At 45.0% G+C, this 14,933-nt stretch overlaps 1 protein-coding gene and 1 long non-coding RNA gene across 3 annotated transcripts; one reads left to right on the top strand and one right to left on the bottom strand.

The window, feature by feature from the left end:
* Positions 1–353: 353 nt before the first annotated feature.
* Positions 354–14,046, bottom strand: mbd2 (methyl-CpG binding domain protein 2). Of its 2 annotated transcripts, XR_008333048.1 has the most exons (8): positions 13,612–14,046; positions 11,183–11,354; positions 10,428–10,592; positions 9,408–9,498; positions 9,151–9,328; positions 7,043–7,169; positions 2,731–6,282; positions 354–992 (listed from the first exon to the last, which is right to left on the bottom strand). XR_008333048.1 is itself a non-coding variant. In XM_053411026.1 (7 exons), exons 1-6 carry the CDS (start codon positions 13,719–13,721, stop codon positions 7,052–7,054), a joined length of 834 nt encoding a protein of 277 aa, XP_053267001.1. In that variant the 5' UTR covers positions 13,722–14,044; the 3' UTR covers positions 354–992; positions 7,043–7,051. The 2 variants fall into 2 exon arrangements, 1 of the variants encoding a protein (XP_053267001.1); XM_053411026.1 differs by lacking the exon at positions 2,731–6,282 and having other exon boundaries at positions 13,612–14,044.
* On the top strand, positions 12,037–13,245 carry LOC128424692 (uncharacterized). The gene is made up of 3 exons (XR_008333049.1): positions 12,037–12,231; positions 12,385–12,457; positions 12,544–13,245. It is a non-coding gene; the product is annotated as an uncharacterized LOC128424692 (long non-coding RNA).
* Positions 14,047–14,933: the final 887 nt, after the last annotated feature.

Here is a 14,933-nt window from a genome sequence, read left to right as displayed (position 1 = left end):
CGAAATATCAGTCCTGATCATTAGAGAATCTGTGAAACCATGGAAGTGTGAAAAGATGGTTTAATGTCTAATGCTGAGTTTTCTGCCTAAAGCAAGAGAGTAAATACATCAGATTCTATCATGAGTCTGAATCACCCCAGTGATCTTCAGCAGAACAGAATTATTAGAGCATGTGCTGCACAACATGACACACATGATCGTACCGCCTCTCCCCATGGGTTTCACTTCTTCACAGGTTCAAACCCACAGACACAACAAGGAGGAGTCGACCTTGTTCCTTCGCTAACACTCAAAGTGGGTTGAGCACAGTGAATTCTGAATCAGCAGATTTTAAAAAGACTCTGACACACGAGTGTGAATATAAATGTTTATTTCCTCCAGTCAGAGAAATGTACACGTACTGAAAGTTCAGGTATAAAATCTGTTTTAAATAATCTGTTGTTCTGAAGTCATTCATAATCATTTAATGAAAACCCCTGAAGACGATGACACCGCAAACACTGGAGAATTTAAAGAGTTAGCAAAAGCTGTCCAGCAGTTTGCATCCTGACTTTCTTTGGGTTCCATGAGAGTGTCTCTGTATTTCATTTTTTATTATTGATATTTTCAATCTGCATTAAATAAACAGAAAAGACAGCATGGACCTTGATACGAGTTGAGATAAGAAGCCACAGGGGATTCAAACTTTGAGCTGAAGAAGATCTTCTCTTATTGCTGCTTGTTCCTGTGACCGGGTCTGTTGCTGTCCTACGTTAGCTGTTGCTGGTGCTTCCTGTTGTTGCTCTAGAAAAATCACTTTAGTCCCCCGAGGCCGAGAGACGGGTCCAGTGTGACATCATCACAAGGTTTCTTTCAAACGAAGCTGAAACCTCCAACACAACAGATCTCTGCTGGCGAGGTTTAAGTCAGTGAAGGTCGGGTTTAAGTTTAGGTTTGTCATCTGGGTTAAGATAAAGATGAGGATCAACCTGAGGCTGGTGAACAGAGGAGCTCTGTGGAGAGAGAGACAGAGATCAACAATTCTGTGTTTGAACTCTGACGTGTTCCAGACATTTGACAGGAAAAGTTCCAGAAAATGTACGATTGCGTTCTCACATACAGAACATTTCAGAAACAGGAAGTGGTTCAGGTCAGTATAAAAGTACCTGTGTGTGTGTGTGTGTGTGTGTGTGTGTGTGTGTGTGTGTTAATGAGCCCTCTGATATACTGTGATATCTCCTACTAACAAATAAAAGTCAAAATAAGATCGAGGCTCCTGCGGAGACGACTCCTCGCTCTCAACGCGCTCGTTAAACTCATCGTAATAAAAACGACTTCATCAAGAAAACACTGCAGCTCTAACCTTCGCCTGCTGAACAATAAACATCAGACTCTGGTCAAGTCTCATTAACGTGCAGAGCCTCCGTGCTAATTATTAGCTTCTCCATTAACCCTTCTCAACCTCCTCCTGCCTTAACGAGCGGGGCGGGGCCAATCAGGGCGGCTCGTCTGAACAGGAAACAGATTAATTATGCAGACGACACGAGAGCGTTCACGCTGCAGGAGATTAAATATTTCCACATCCTCCTCCTCTCGCTGTCACACTGACACCAACGTTTAAAACAAGCGCCGCCGCAATGAAACATCCGAATTGATTGAAAGAACAAGAGGAGGTCGTTTCTCCAGGTTAATCCTTTATTCCGCCATTTTTTTAAACTTTATTATACATTTTCAACTCATGGTTTCCTTTGAATGCATCACTGTGCAGTTTTGAATCCCTCCACTTCCTTTTCCATTTAGAACATTCATGATGTCATTTGAATATTTAGTATTTTGACCAATCATGGTTCTGTTTTGAATCCCTCATTTTGTCCTCTGTGCCATTGTGAGTCACTCAGTCTGGCAGTGTGTAATTGAATGTTTGTATTAAACTTCCACTGGTGTTGTGTTTTATTGTTTGAGTGCGAATATGAATGTTTCATTGTTTCAATATGATAATCTGTCTTAATTCCTCCTAATAATTAAACGATAATCGGCTGCCTAATGGACGCCGCTGACTCACAGATCATCGAACCCTAAAACCAAGTCTCTCTCTCTCTCTCACACACACACACACACACACACACACACACACACACACACACACACACACACACACACACACACACACACACACACACACACACACACACACACACACACACACACTAACGTGTTCCTGACATGTTGCTGATGTGTTCCTGGCGTGTTCCTCACATGTTCCTCAAATGTTCCTGACGTGTTCCTCACATGTTCCCGACATGTTGCTGAAGTGTTCCTCAAATGTTCCTCACATGTTACTGACGTGTTCCCCACATGTTCCTGAGGTGTTGCTGAAGTGTTCCTCAAATGATCCTCAAATGTTCCTCACATGTTCCTGACGTGTTCCTCAAATGTTCCTGACATGTTCCTGACATGTTCCTGACGTGTTCCTCAAATGCTCCTGACGTGTTCCTCACATGTTCCTGACATGTTGCCGTAGTGTTCCTCAAATGATCCTCAAATGTTCATCACATGTTCCTGACGTGTTCCTCACATGTTTCTGACGTGTTGCTGACATGTTCCTCAAATGTTCCTGACGTATTCCTCACATGTTCTTGACGTGTTCCTCACATGTTCCTGACATGTTGCCGTAGTGTTCCTCAAATGATCCTCAAATGTTCATCAAATGTTCCTGACGTATTCCTCACATGTTCCTGACGTGTTCCTCACATGTTCCTGATGTGTTGCTGAAGTGTTCCTCAAATGATCCTCAAATGTTCCTGACATGTTCCTGACGAGGAGATTCCAGATCTTCTGGTGATGAGGGCCGACGCCGGTGTGGATGAGCTGTAAACAACAACACGGATCTTTCCACTGCAGAGTTTATACGTCATGTCCCGCCTCCTGCTGCTCTACAGGCTCCGCCTCCTGCTGCTCTACAGGCTCCGCCCCTCGCCTGGATTTTCCCACATGTTTCTGTTTGAACGAGTCGGACCCGACAACCTGCTGCTGCTGCTTCACAAACACTGACTACACAACATGTCCAGAAACAACATGTTACTGAGTTCATGTGTTAGAACCGAATATTCATGTAGCGTATTTTAATTTGCTGAGGTTCTAACTCTGACCTGGACGACAGAAGCAAACATGGAACATTTCTTCACTGCAGCAGCAGAACTCAGACGTGAGTCATTCTTAAGGTTCCTAAATTTAGAACAGAGCTGGAGGCAAAAAGGTCTTTAAAATGTTTGGCTCCTCTTAGATGAAACTCTTTGGTGCAAGATCTGAAGATGAATCCACTGATACTTCTTTTAAAAGAGACACTATATGGACAAAGGTATCGGGACACACGTCAGCAAACTCAGGTGTTTCATTCAGTCCAATTGGTTGGACCCTGAGTTCCAGTGAAGTTAAATCTTACTGCTTCAGACAGTTCTATGGTTCCAACTTTGTTTGTGGAAGTGTTGTGTTCCAGGACTCTGCTCAGGTCCATCCAGGCTGGACTGGCCCCACAGAGCCCTGAGCTCACCCCAATCACTGAACTAGAACAGAGTCGGAGCCCTCTGGTCCAGCATCTGCATCTGACATCACAAATATCTTCTGGAGGAAGGAGCAGAAATTCCCACAGACACAATCCAGAGTCTTGAAGAAGAGTGAAGCTGCTGCAAAGAGGGGACCAGCTCCATATTAATGCCTATGGATTTAGAATAAGTCATAAAAGCTCCTGTAGGTGTAATGTGTAGGAGTCACAATTATTTGTCTAAATAGTGTATTTGATCCTGGGGCGACAACAATAAATGTTTCTAATGTTTCTGTGCACGCTGTATGAATAAAGGTCGATTGAATGATGAGGGTCATTGAAGTGATCCCCACATGAAAAAGACTGCACATTACAAGTCATCAAATCAATGCACATTATACATTATAACACAAAGCACAGTAGATTCATGTGGATGAGACGTTGGAGCCAGAAAAACAATCTGAGCTGATTAGTCTTAACTTCTGGTTTTTCATGTAATTCCTTTATTCCTCAGGAAAGACGAGTTGTAAAATGTCTCAGCACTGTGAGCTGTAGATACAGATGGACAACATGGCGGCTCGCTAAGGTCACGACAAATGTCCTGGATCCCCATCACTACTGCACAGATTATAACTGATGTCACCACAAGATGGCAGCGTTCATATCTGAGATATTTTAGCTTCTTTGCATCGTTAAACTTTATTTCCACTCGATGCTAGACATCAAATGTTTGACTATGATCTGTGTTCATGTAAAAAACAATCACTAAATCGTTTTAAAGGCTGCATCTCTGACTTTTATATTTTCATGATGAACTTATTTACAGCAACATTCTGAGCGCAGCACATTTACAAGTAAAATACTATTTCAACACTGTGACAAAACTACTTGATATTTTGTGGACTTTGTTGTATTTGTGTTGAGTGGAAGCTGCACCAGGAGTTTGCAGACACCTACTGTTTCATGTTTCCAACAACGAACCATAAAGAGAACGAGACCGAACCCACTCAGCCGAAAACCAACATAAATAAATAAATAGGAAGCGGCAACAAGACTCATGAGCAGGAAACCGAGCGGTCTGAGATTCCTGCAAGGATTTAAAAGGATTGTTTCAACAGCTACACACACACACACACACACACACACACACACTCACACTCACACACAGGCCGCTGCCCTCTCTCTCTCTCTCTCTGGTCCAGCTATAAAAACCCATTAGTAATCACTCCTCAACTCTCAGCGGCTCTTTTCGCCCAAACGACTTCCATCCAGCCAATCTGCATAAATCTGCATTAATGGAAGATTTTCCCTCCACACAAAACAAATGTGCTTAAAAAAACCTCCGTTAGTCGGCTTTTAGAGCAAGCATCGCCCCCCCCCCCCCACACACACACACTCTGAGTTTCTTCAGGTTCCTGATGAACGACTTGTTTCCTCTGAACACTGAGCTGAACGCAGCCCTGATGTCAGATGGTAGTGATGATGCTGCTGTCTGACCAGCAGGCTCAGTAGAGCTCGACTAACATGGACGCCATTAAGAGTAAAACACAAATACATTGACCAAAAGATGCAGATGGAAAAAATGATCAATGATTCAGAAGATGTTGTTATTGATCTGTCGTGACAAAGAAATGTAACTGAGGTTTGATATTTTACAGTTTAAAATTAAATAATAACCTAAAAACAAGTTTCTGTGACAAACCGTCACTTAAGTGATATTCATTCAAACAAAGTATTATTATCTCTGCAGTAAATTCACTGTCTGGTCCGCAAGCCTGATCTGGATAAGCAGCGAGGAAGCAGGGATGATGGATGGACACACACACACACACACACACACACACACACACACACACACACACACACACACACACACACACACACACACACACACACACACACACACACACACACACACACACACACACACACACACACACACACACACACAAGCCAACAGCCCATCAATCACACACAGTGTGTTAGCCTGCTGCATGACTGAGTTTCAATCAGACGCAGACAATCCCATCAGCATTCAACACACACACACACACACACACACACACACACACACACACACACACACACACACACACACACACACACACACACACACACACACACACACACACACACACACACACACACACAGTGGATCAAGACATTTAAAGCAGCTCAGAGTCTCACGTCAAGTTTTAGTAACTCATGAATACAATGTTCTCAAACATGAACTCAATGTTGTGTAGTCAGTGTTTGTGAAGCAGCAGCAGGTTGTCGGGTCCGACTCGTTCAAACAGGAACATGTGGGAACAACCAGGCGAGGGGCGGAGCCTGTAGAGCAGCAGGGGCGGAGCCTGTAGAGCAGCAGGGGCGGAGCCTGTAGAGCAGCAGGAGGCGGGACATGACGTATAAACTCTGCTGTGGAAAGATCAGTGTTGTTGTTTACATCTCATCCACACCGGCTCGGCCCTCATCACCAGAAGATCTGGAATCTCCTCGTGTTTCCAAGTGGACGTCTTCGTCTTCTACGTGTCCGGCTCCTCTTCTTCATCCTGAGATGTTTGTGTTCTTCCAGTTTCACGTCACGTGTTAGAAACCTCATCCACACGTCCACTCGCTCACTGGGAAGCTTCCACACATTATCCTGCTGGTTCCTCACATGGACTCTGACATGTTACACACATTCTACCAGGAGGCTGCAGGAGAAGATCCAGAACATGTCCAGAGACACTGACTCAGTCTTTAGTTCTCACATGGAGAACCTGCAGAACATTTCAGGAACAAGTGAGGAACATGTCAGGAACATGTGAGGAACACGTCAGTAACACGTGAGGAACATGCGAGGAACATGTCAGGAACACGTCAGAAACATGTGCAGACTTCACATGTTCAGTTGTAAATACTTCAGTAGTTCTTTAGTTTACTGGATTCAAAGCTGTGAATCTCATTGACTCAGAGGTTAGTAGATGAACGACGTACATCAGCTTCACGCAGGTGAGAAACAAAGTGAGTGTGTGGAACCAGGAAGTGAGAGCAGGAGGACTTTCATCATGACGTCCACACAGTTCTTAAACCATCGATGACTTTTCTTTCCCTCTTTACTCGGACACATCTTTCATTCCTCTCTCTGCCTCTCGTTCGTTTCCTGGGTGACGTGCACCTCGGCTAACCTGCCTGTCATCATGTCTCTGATCCTAACGGGAGCTGATCTGCACTTTGAGAACATGATCAATATGTTAAAGTTGTGGGGCAATTTATCCCCCAGATTCCTATGAAGTTCTTATCAAACTCTTTGATTGACGATTGAAGCATAAACTTAAAAGAAACACAAATACAACCAAATATATAGAACCTTGAATTCAGAAAATAAACATTTTATTCCATAAATTATAAACTTACATTTTGTCTACATTATTTATTCTGCAAAATAAAAAGTTTCCATATCAGCAAACATGATCCTGATAAGTTAGTCGGGGCTCTATTATATAAACATGTGGATTTCAAAGTATTTCACAGACTCACCGTCCGTCCTCAGGCCGTTTTCCCCTCGAACACCTCCCTGGTATTTTCAGTGGCCCGAGCCAAACCGTCGGCCATGAGCGCCTCCTCCAGGCTCCTCCTGGCCTGGTGCACTTTCAGCTCCTGCTCCCTGAACAGACACACACACCATTTGATTTAACGTCGTGGATTAATAAACAAAATGTTCAATAAAGCAACATTTCATCAATCTTCACCCGAGACACTGGAACAAGAAAATATTCTTCAGACTGTGGGTTCGGACTCGTCTGTTCGATTTCTGTCCCAGCTGCTCTGACATCATACAAACATCGTGTGACATCACCTGATCTGTTGATCTAACAGCTGATTGGTTCGGACAACCAATCCATTCAATTCAAGTAATAGTAGCTTGACGTATCAATATAAAAGAAGCCATGTATAGATATATGTAGATATTATATTATATAAAAAATACTTTTGTTTTGGAACTATTGAGGAAAATTGCATCTGTGCTAATTATTGATGTTTTTTGCCCAGTCATGATAAAAACGAGATAAAGAATTAAATAAACCGTGTTAGAAGGTCACAGTGAACTTTATGTTGTTTCTGTTTATGGTCACAGAAAAAGTAGAAAGTCATTGAAGACATAAAAGAAAGAAAGAGGAGACAGAACCTTGATCAACAGAAAGAATGACAACTACATTTCTTCCTGTTAAAGATAAAAGAAACATTTAAAAACAGAAAAATAAGAGATGAGAGGAGGAGAGAAGATGAAAAGGTGGATGAGGGTGAGGAGAGGAATGAGAGCAATTTAGAATGACACGCACATTCAGCTGGAGGAGGGAAGAGGGTGAGAATTGGAAATTAATGGAGGGGAGAGATAAGAAAAGAAGGAGGAGGAAGAGCCTGGAGGGAGGGAGGAGATAGGAGACGAGAGAAGGGGGGCAGAGAAAAGAAACGAGGGGAAAAGATGGAAAAACAAAGGAAGGAGGAAAAAACAATACATCCTAACCCTAACCCTAGGGAAGAGGGGAAGAGGGAGTGACTGAAAAGAGGTAACGGAAGTAGGGATATAAGAAAGGATTGAAGGGTGATAAAAAGGAGTGGAGGATATAAAGGAGGAAGGAGGGGTGGAGGAAATGAAGGGACTCAATTAGGAGGAGGAGAATGGAAGATAAGGAAACATTAAAGTAGAGGAAGAGAGGGTGGGAAGAAAAGGACTGAATGAAAAGAATGAGGGGAAAGGGTGAGAAAGGAGAAAAGAAATAAAGGGAGAGAAGGAAGGAGACAGGAGATGAAAGGATACGAGGAAGGATGGAGGATAAGGTGATATATTCCAGTGATTCTGCTGTAATGGCTCCAGCCAGATGTTCTCCACTGGACACTCACCCCCTCGCACACTCACACACACACTCACACACTCACACTCTCACACACTCGCACACTCGCACACTCACACACACACTCGCACACTGTGTACCCACAGTGCCCCCTGCTGTCCGATTAGAGGAGCACAGAGTCAGTGACTGAGAATAAAACTTTCCACTTGACTTTCATTTATTTTGGATATTAAACCAGATACAGACGCTGTTCACACCTGACAGTCACTCTCCTGTGAGCATGTGATCACTTCCTGTTCTACATGTAAATAAACACGTTTCTGTGTCAACCCCCCCACTCTCTCAGCAGGTGGAGGATCCTCTGCTGCTCCTGGATTTAGACTTTATACAGCAGCTCAGGAGGAGGAGGAGGAACTGAGTGTGATCCTCCAGAGAAGATCCAGAGGCCTGAGGAGCTCAGTGTGAAGCTGCTGATGTGTTGAGACCTGAACTCAGAGCTGAACACTCTCTGGAAGCTTCTGGTTTCTACTTTGAGTCTTTTCTATTCTCTCTCTCTGTGGTGGCGTCTGTGTTTGTTCATCGCTCCTCCTCTCCTCCTCCTCCTCCTCCTCCTCTCCTCCTCCTCTCCTCCTCCTCTCCTCCTCTCTGCCTCCTCTGCTCCTCCTCTCCTCCTATCTCTCTGCAGCTGATCACTCTCCTGCTCCCAGTCGCTGGATTCAGTCCCAGCAGAGTTTTATATTTAAATGTCTGACTTGTATCTAAGCACTCTGAGCTCTGAGGTCTGTTTCTCACCTGATGTGCTCGTCAGTGACTGTGAAGGCTTTGCAGAGCGGCTGCGACGTGTTCAGCCAGATGGTCGGGTTCTTCCCTGCAGCCACAGACATCTGTCCCGTGATGGGAGAAGAGCTCATGTGCAGGGCGCTGGCGAGGGCCGACAGAAGGGTGTCGTCGCCGGAGTCCGGACCGACACCTGCACAGAGAGGTCAGAGGTCAGAGGTCAGAGGTGGAGCTTGGTCAGATGTTCAGGTTGGTGTTGGATAGAGACATACTCTGCAGCCCTTTGGGCAAGTCCATGGTCCTGAGAAGTTCCTCTGTGACGTCTGAGGACCGGAGACCTTTCAACCTCTTCTCCCAAAACAGCTGCAGACACACAAAGTGTTTTCTGAACGTTAGAGCCTGAATCTTCTCAGGTGATATGATATTCAAATCATCCCCCTGCATATGAGCAGAGTGTGTTTCCTTTAAAGAGTTCAGCTGAACGTAACTGTGTGTCTGTGTGTGTGTCTGTGTGTTACTGTGTGTAAGTATGTGTCTGTTTATCTGTCTGTCTGTGTGGGTCTGTGTGTGTGTGTGTGTGTGTGTGTCTGTGTGTGTGTCTGTGTGTGTGTCTGTCTGTGTGGGTCTGTGTGTGTGTGTGTGTGTGTGTCTGTGTGTGTCTGTCTGTGTGTTAGTGTGTGTGTGTTAGTATGTCTGTGTGTGTCTGTCTGTTTGTCTGTGTGGGTCTGTGTGTGTGTGTCTGTGTGTTAGTGTCTGTGTTTGTCTGTCTGTCTGTTTGTCTGTGTGGGTCTGTGTGTGTGTGTGTGTGTGTGTGTGTGTGTGTGTGTCTGTGTGTGTGTCTGTGTGTTACTGTGTGTAAGTATGTGTCTGTTTATCTGTCTGTCTGTGTGGGTCTGTGTGTGTGTGTGTGTGTGTGTGTCTGTGTGTGTGTCTGTGTGTGTGTCTGTCTGTGTGGGTCTGTGTGTGTGTGTGTGTGTGTGTGTCTGTGTGTGTCTGTCTGTGTGTTAGTGTGTGTGTGTTAGTATGTCTGTGTGTGTCTGTCTGTTTGTCTGTGTGGGTCTGTGTGTGTGTGTCTGTGTGTTAGTGTCTGTGTTTGTCTGTCTGTCTGTTTGTCTGTGTGGGTCTGTGTGTGTGTGTGTGTGTGTGTGTGTGTGTGTGTGTGTGTGTGTGTGTGTGTGTGTGTTAGTGTGTGTGTGTTAGTATGTCTGTGTGTGTCTGTCTGTTTGTCTGTGTGGGTCTGTGTGTGTGTGTGTGTGTGTGTGTGTGTGTGTGTGTGTGTCTGATTGTCTCACCTGTCTCGGCTGCTCAGACGATCTCTGCGTGTGTGTGTCTGTGTGTGATTGCGTGTCCGTCTTCACCTTGTTTCCTGGATGGTTAGTGACCTTGGTAATGGGCTGTTTGAAGATGGAGGCTGTCTGTCTGATTGGCAGAGACGTGTTCAGGTCTGTCTTTCCTCCCTGGACGACCAACAGACACAGAGAGTGAGACATGTTTCCTTTCTTTTCTCTGTTCCTAGCTCCCTTCTTTTCCTCATCGCGTGGGAGGAGTCTGTGCTGCTGTTATCTCTGGTACAAAGACTGCAGCAGCACACACACACACACACACACACACACACACACACACACACACACACACACACACACACACACACACACACACACACACACACACACACACACACACACACACACACACACACACAGATCCACCTAAAAAACGATCACCTCTGTTTTTATCAAAGCAACTATATATCAAAGAGGTCAAAGGTCATATAAGCAGAATTCACTCTGGCAGAGCCACACCCACTCGACCCTCTCCTCCTCTGTAGTGAATAACTGTTTGTCAGCTGAAGTGTCAACCTGCTGCAGGAAGGGCTGCGTTAATCTGATAATCTGACACACACACACACACACACACACACACACACACACACACACACACACACACACACACACACACACACACACACACACACACACACACACACACACACACACACACACACACACACACACACACACACACACACACGAACCCTCCCTGTTACCTTGGTCAGGCTGAGCGAGTCGTGACGAAGCCTCTGTTTGTTCTTCTGAAGTTTCCCCCCCGTCATCCCCCCCGTCATCCCCCCCGACCGGAAGTCGAAACATCCCAGATCCACCGTGTTGCCAAGGTAACGGGACAGCTGTGGCTTACTCCTGAACTTCTTCCCTGTGGGACTGGAAGGAGGAAGGAAGAAGGGAAGGAAGGAAGGAAGGGAGGGAGGGTGGAAGGAAGGAAGGAAGGGAGGGAGGGTGGAAGGAAGGGAGGGAGGGAGGGAGGGAGAGAGGGAGGAAGGAAGAAGGGAAGGAAGGAAGGAAGGGAGGGAGGGTGGAAGGAAGGAAGGAAGGGAGAGAGGGAGGGAGGAAAGAAGGGAGGGAGGGAGGGAGGAAGGGAGAGAGGGAGGGAGGAAAGAAGGGAGGGAGGAAAGAAGGAAGGAAGGAAGGAAGGGAGGGAGGAAAGAAGGAAGGAAGGAAGAAGGGAAGGAAGGAAGGGAGGGAGGGAGGAAGGAAGGAAGGAAGGGAGGGAGGAAAGAAGGAAGGAAGGGAGGGAGGAAAGAAGGAAGGAAGGAAGGACAGAGAGCATTGATGAATAAAATGTAAATGAAGGAAATTAAAGCTCCACAGTTGAAAATGTAGCTACATTAGATACATTAGCTTCATTAGCTACATTGGCTACATTCCATTAGCTCTTATCACCATGTTAAACAGTGAAAACTGTTGGTGGATCTGCCCCCTGATCCTGATCCAAACCAGAACTTAATGCGTCAACCTAGAATTCGACCCTGAATCCACTTCCTACTTGGTCCAGCTGACAAGTATCCCAGCATGCATTGGGCCCTGAGCCCAGGGCCCAATGCATGCTGGGATACCCTGAGTCAGCCTGAGTCTGTGAATTACATCTTTTAAAATGTAATTCATTGGTCCTGCTCTGCAACTTAAACTCCCATGTGATTCTGACCTTTAACCCTAAAAACCAACGACCTGAAAAAAACACGTCCTCGAAGTGAAGATAGAAACTCAAGAGCAGAGACAGTCGTTCAGCTGCGTTTGACATGTAGGTCAGCAGTGTGTGTGTGTGTGTGTGTGTGTGTGTGTGTGTCTGTGTGTGTGTGTGTGCGCTCTATGACACTTTGTTGATCTGACGTTTTGGAGCCAGAGTCTCTGAACCTGAATATTTGAGATGTTGTGGATTCTGTGTCTTTGACAGAGTTCCTGAGAACCAGCGTGAGGTTGTAAACGTGTGTTGAGCAGAAGCTCAGCAGGGTGTTGCTGCTGTTCCAGTAAGTCCACCGCTGACTGGTCTCTTTACTGGAGGTGATGAGTCACGTTACAAACTGAAAGTAAACGGCTCTGCTTCATGTTAAAGGTCCTGGAGTCGACAGGATGTTTCTGACTGAGCTGTTAATCTGGTGGAGCCGTGGCCTTCGACACAGATCAACAGGAAGTGAACGCAGCCTCTGAAAACAGCCGGCGGCTCTACTGCGTCATGGCCTCGCCTCTGACCTTCCCCGGGAGAGACGCCATTTCCTCTGCCGCCTCACAGTGACGAGTAAAGATCCGGAATCATGATCAAAAATAAAACTGAAGCCAGTTCCACTGTGAGGAGATGCTGAGCCTTTACAAGACTGTTAGATATCATGTGATCTCTCACACACAACCAGTAAACTGAAGATATATATATATATATATATATATATTTATTTATCACTCCTCAGAGTTTTACTCAAACAGAGATAAACCGGTTTAAACCGGAGGCGAGGAGACACGTCTATCTTCTGCCTTCACCCAAGACCTGCTTCCACTGAGTCTGAACATTCAGCCTGTGAACTGCAGCTCCATCATCTGAAGACAGGAACTGGTTTTAGTGGTTTCCAGCAGCCGGAGGTTCTGTGTACAAACGGCTCACACTGATAATGTTTGACTGGATTATTGCATTTGGATATAAAGGTTTTGACCAACGTGTTCCTCATAAACTGACACCTGATCCTATTCTTTAATTCAAATCATAAAAAGCAACACATTAGTGCTGCTGAGATGGAATATAAAAATACAAGAATACTTGACTCAATAACTTAAAGTTCAATTTGAGCTACATTCAAGTTATTATTTGTAAGATTTAATAAAAGTTACAGTTATTCTGTAATGACGTCTCCTGACAAAAAATAAACCGTTATTATAAATTAATATTTAAATTATGATATCACATTCTGATGTGGAAACACAAAAACCCTCAAACAAACACACACACATATACAGACACACACTCACAAACAATCACACAGACACGCACACTCTGTCTCACACACACACACACAAACAAACATTAAACATTCTCTGACACTTTCTGAACATGAACTGATAACTGATGATGTCAGGGAGGGGAACCAATAACTAACTCCAGATGACTGATGATCGACTGATGATCGATGAGTACCTGTAGTAGTAGACGTCGCTCTTCCCGGCACTCAGCCCGGACTTCCTGGTCACTTCCTCCTTCTTCCACCCGGGCGGCAGAGCGGGACAGTCCGTCCTCTTCCTCTCCATCGGAACGATCGACCCTCGGCCTCGGTGTCCGATCCCCGGTGGAGCAGCTCCGGACAGACGGTGACCAGCCGCCGGAGCAGCCGGAACGTTACGGACGTTACGTTGACAGAACAGCGGCTCCGCTCCCTCCCTCCGCCGGAGCTTCCTGACACTTGTCGGGTTAAAAGTTCCCCGGGTCAGAACCGGGACGAGGCGGGTTAAGATCCGTTTATCTCCGGAGGAAACAACGGCTGATCCGAACTGATCCGAACTGAGCTCGACCAACGGCAGGCTGTGACGTCACACACTCACACACACACACACACACACACACACACACGCACACACACACAAAAACACACACGCATGTGCGCGCCCTCTCAGAGATGGTTTCCTACTGAAGATGTATCACTCAGTTGTAGTTCAGAAAAATATAAAAATCACGGGAGCCGAGAGATGTTGATACTTGATAGACTGCTCTCTCTCTCTCTCTATATATATATATATATATATATACACTTGACATCTATTGCACTTGTGCCGTCTGAGGTTTCTACGTATTTGTACCTGTTAAAAGGGTTTTAGTAGTTTGTCCTGACTCTTGTTGAGGGTTAAGAACAGAGGATATCCCACCATGTTAAAGAGTATGAGTCAAATTGTGATTTGTGAATATGGGCTATACAAATAGAATCTGATTGATTGATTGATTGATTGAGACCGATAAAAATAATCCATTAACTTTGTCATCTTCCATTCAGAGAGTGAAGAAGATTGAGAGATACAGTTGCAATCAGAAATATTCAACCCCCCAAAGATTTTAAGGATTTATCAATTAAATTGACAGAATCTTGCTCTTTGAGCTCTTTGAGCAAGATTCTGCTTCGGATGACTTCTTTATGAGTTGAGTGATACAGAAAATCAACACAGAAAATGCACTATGCAGTATTTGTGTGTAGCAGTATATTTTGTTAAGATAGCCATGTCACTATTATTCAACCCCTATATAATATTGTTGTTTTTAAAGCTGTCTGACAGTTTTTTTGTCCTAAAGTTGAGTTGAAACATTATTAAGCCTTTGGGAACTCTATACTGATCCTTCATTTGCTTCACCTGTGATGCATATATAAACCCCACCCATGAAGGTATTCAAGGTGAGTTGCAATCATGGGAAAGACAAAGGAGCTTCCACAAAAGCTGAGAGAGGAGATTATTTCATCACACCTGAAAGGCCTT

This window comes from Pleuronectes platessa, chromosome 19 (assembly GCF_947347685.1).
Source record: "Pleuronectes platessa chromosome 19, fPlePla1.1, whole genome shotgun sequence".
NCBI classification, from domain to species: Eukaryota; Metazoa; Chordata; class Actinopteri; order Pleuronectiformes; family Pleuronectidae; genus Pleuronectes; species Pleuronectes platessa.
Note: the sequence above shows the minus strand (reverse complement) of the source record. Positions and strands in the feature narration are given on the sequence as shown.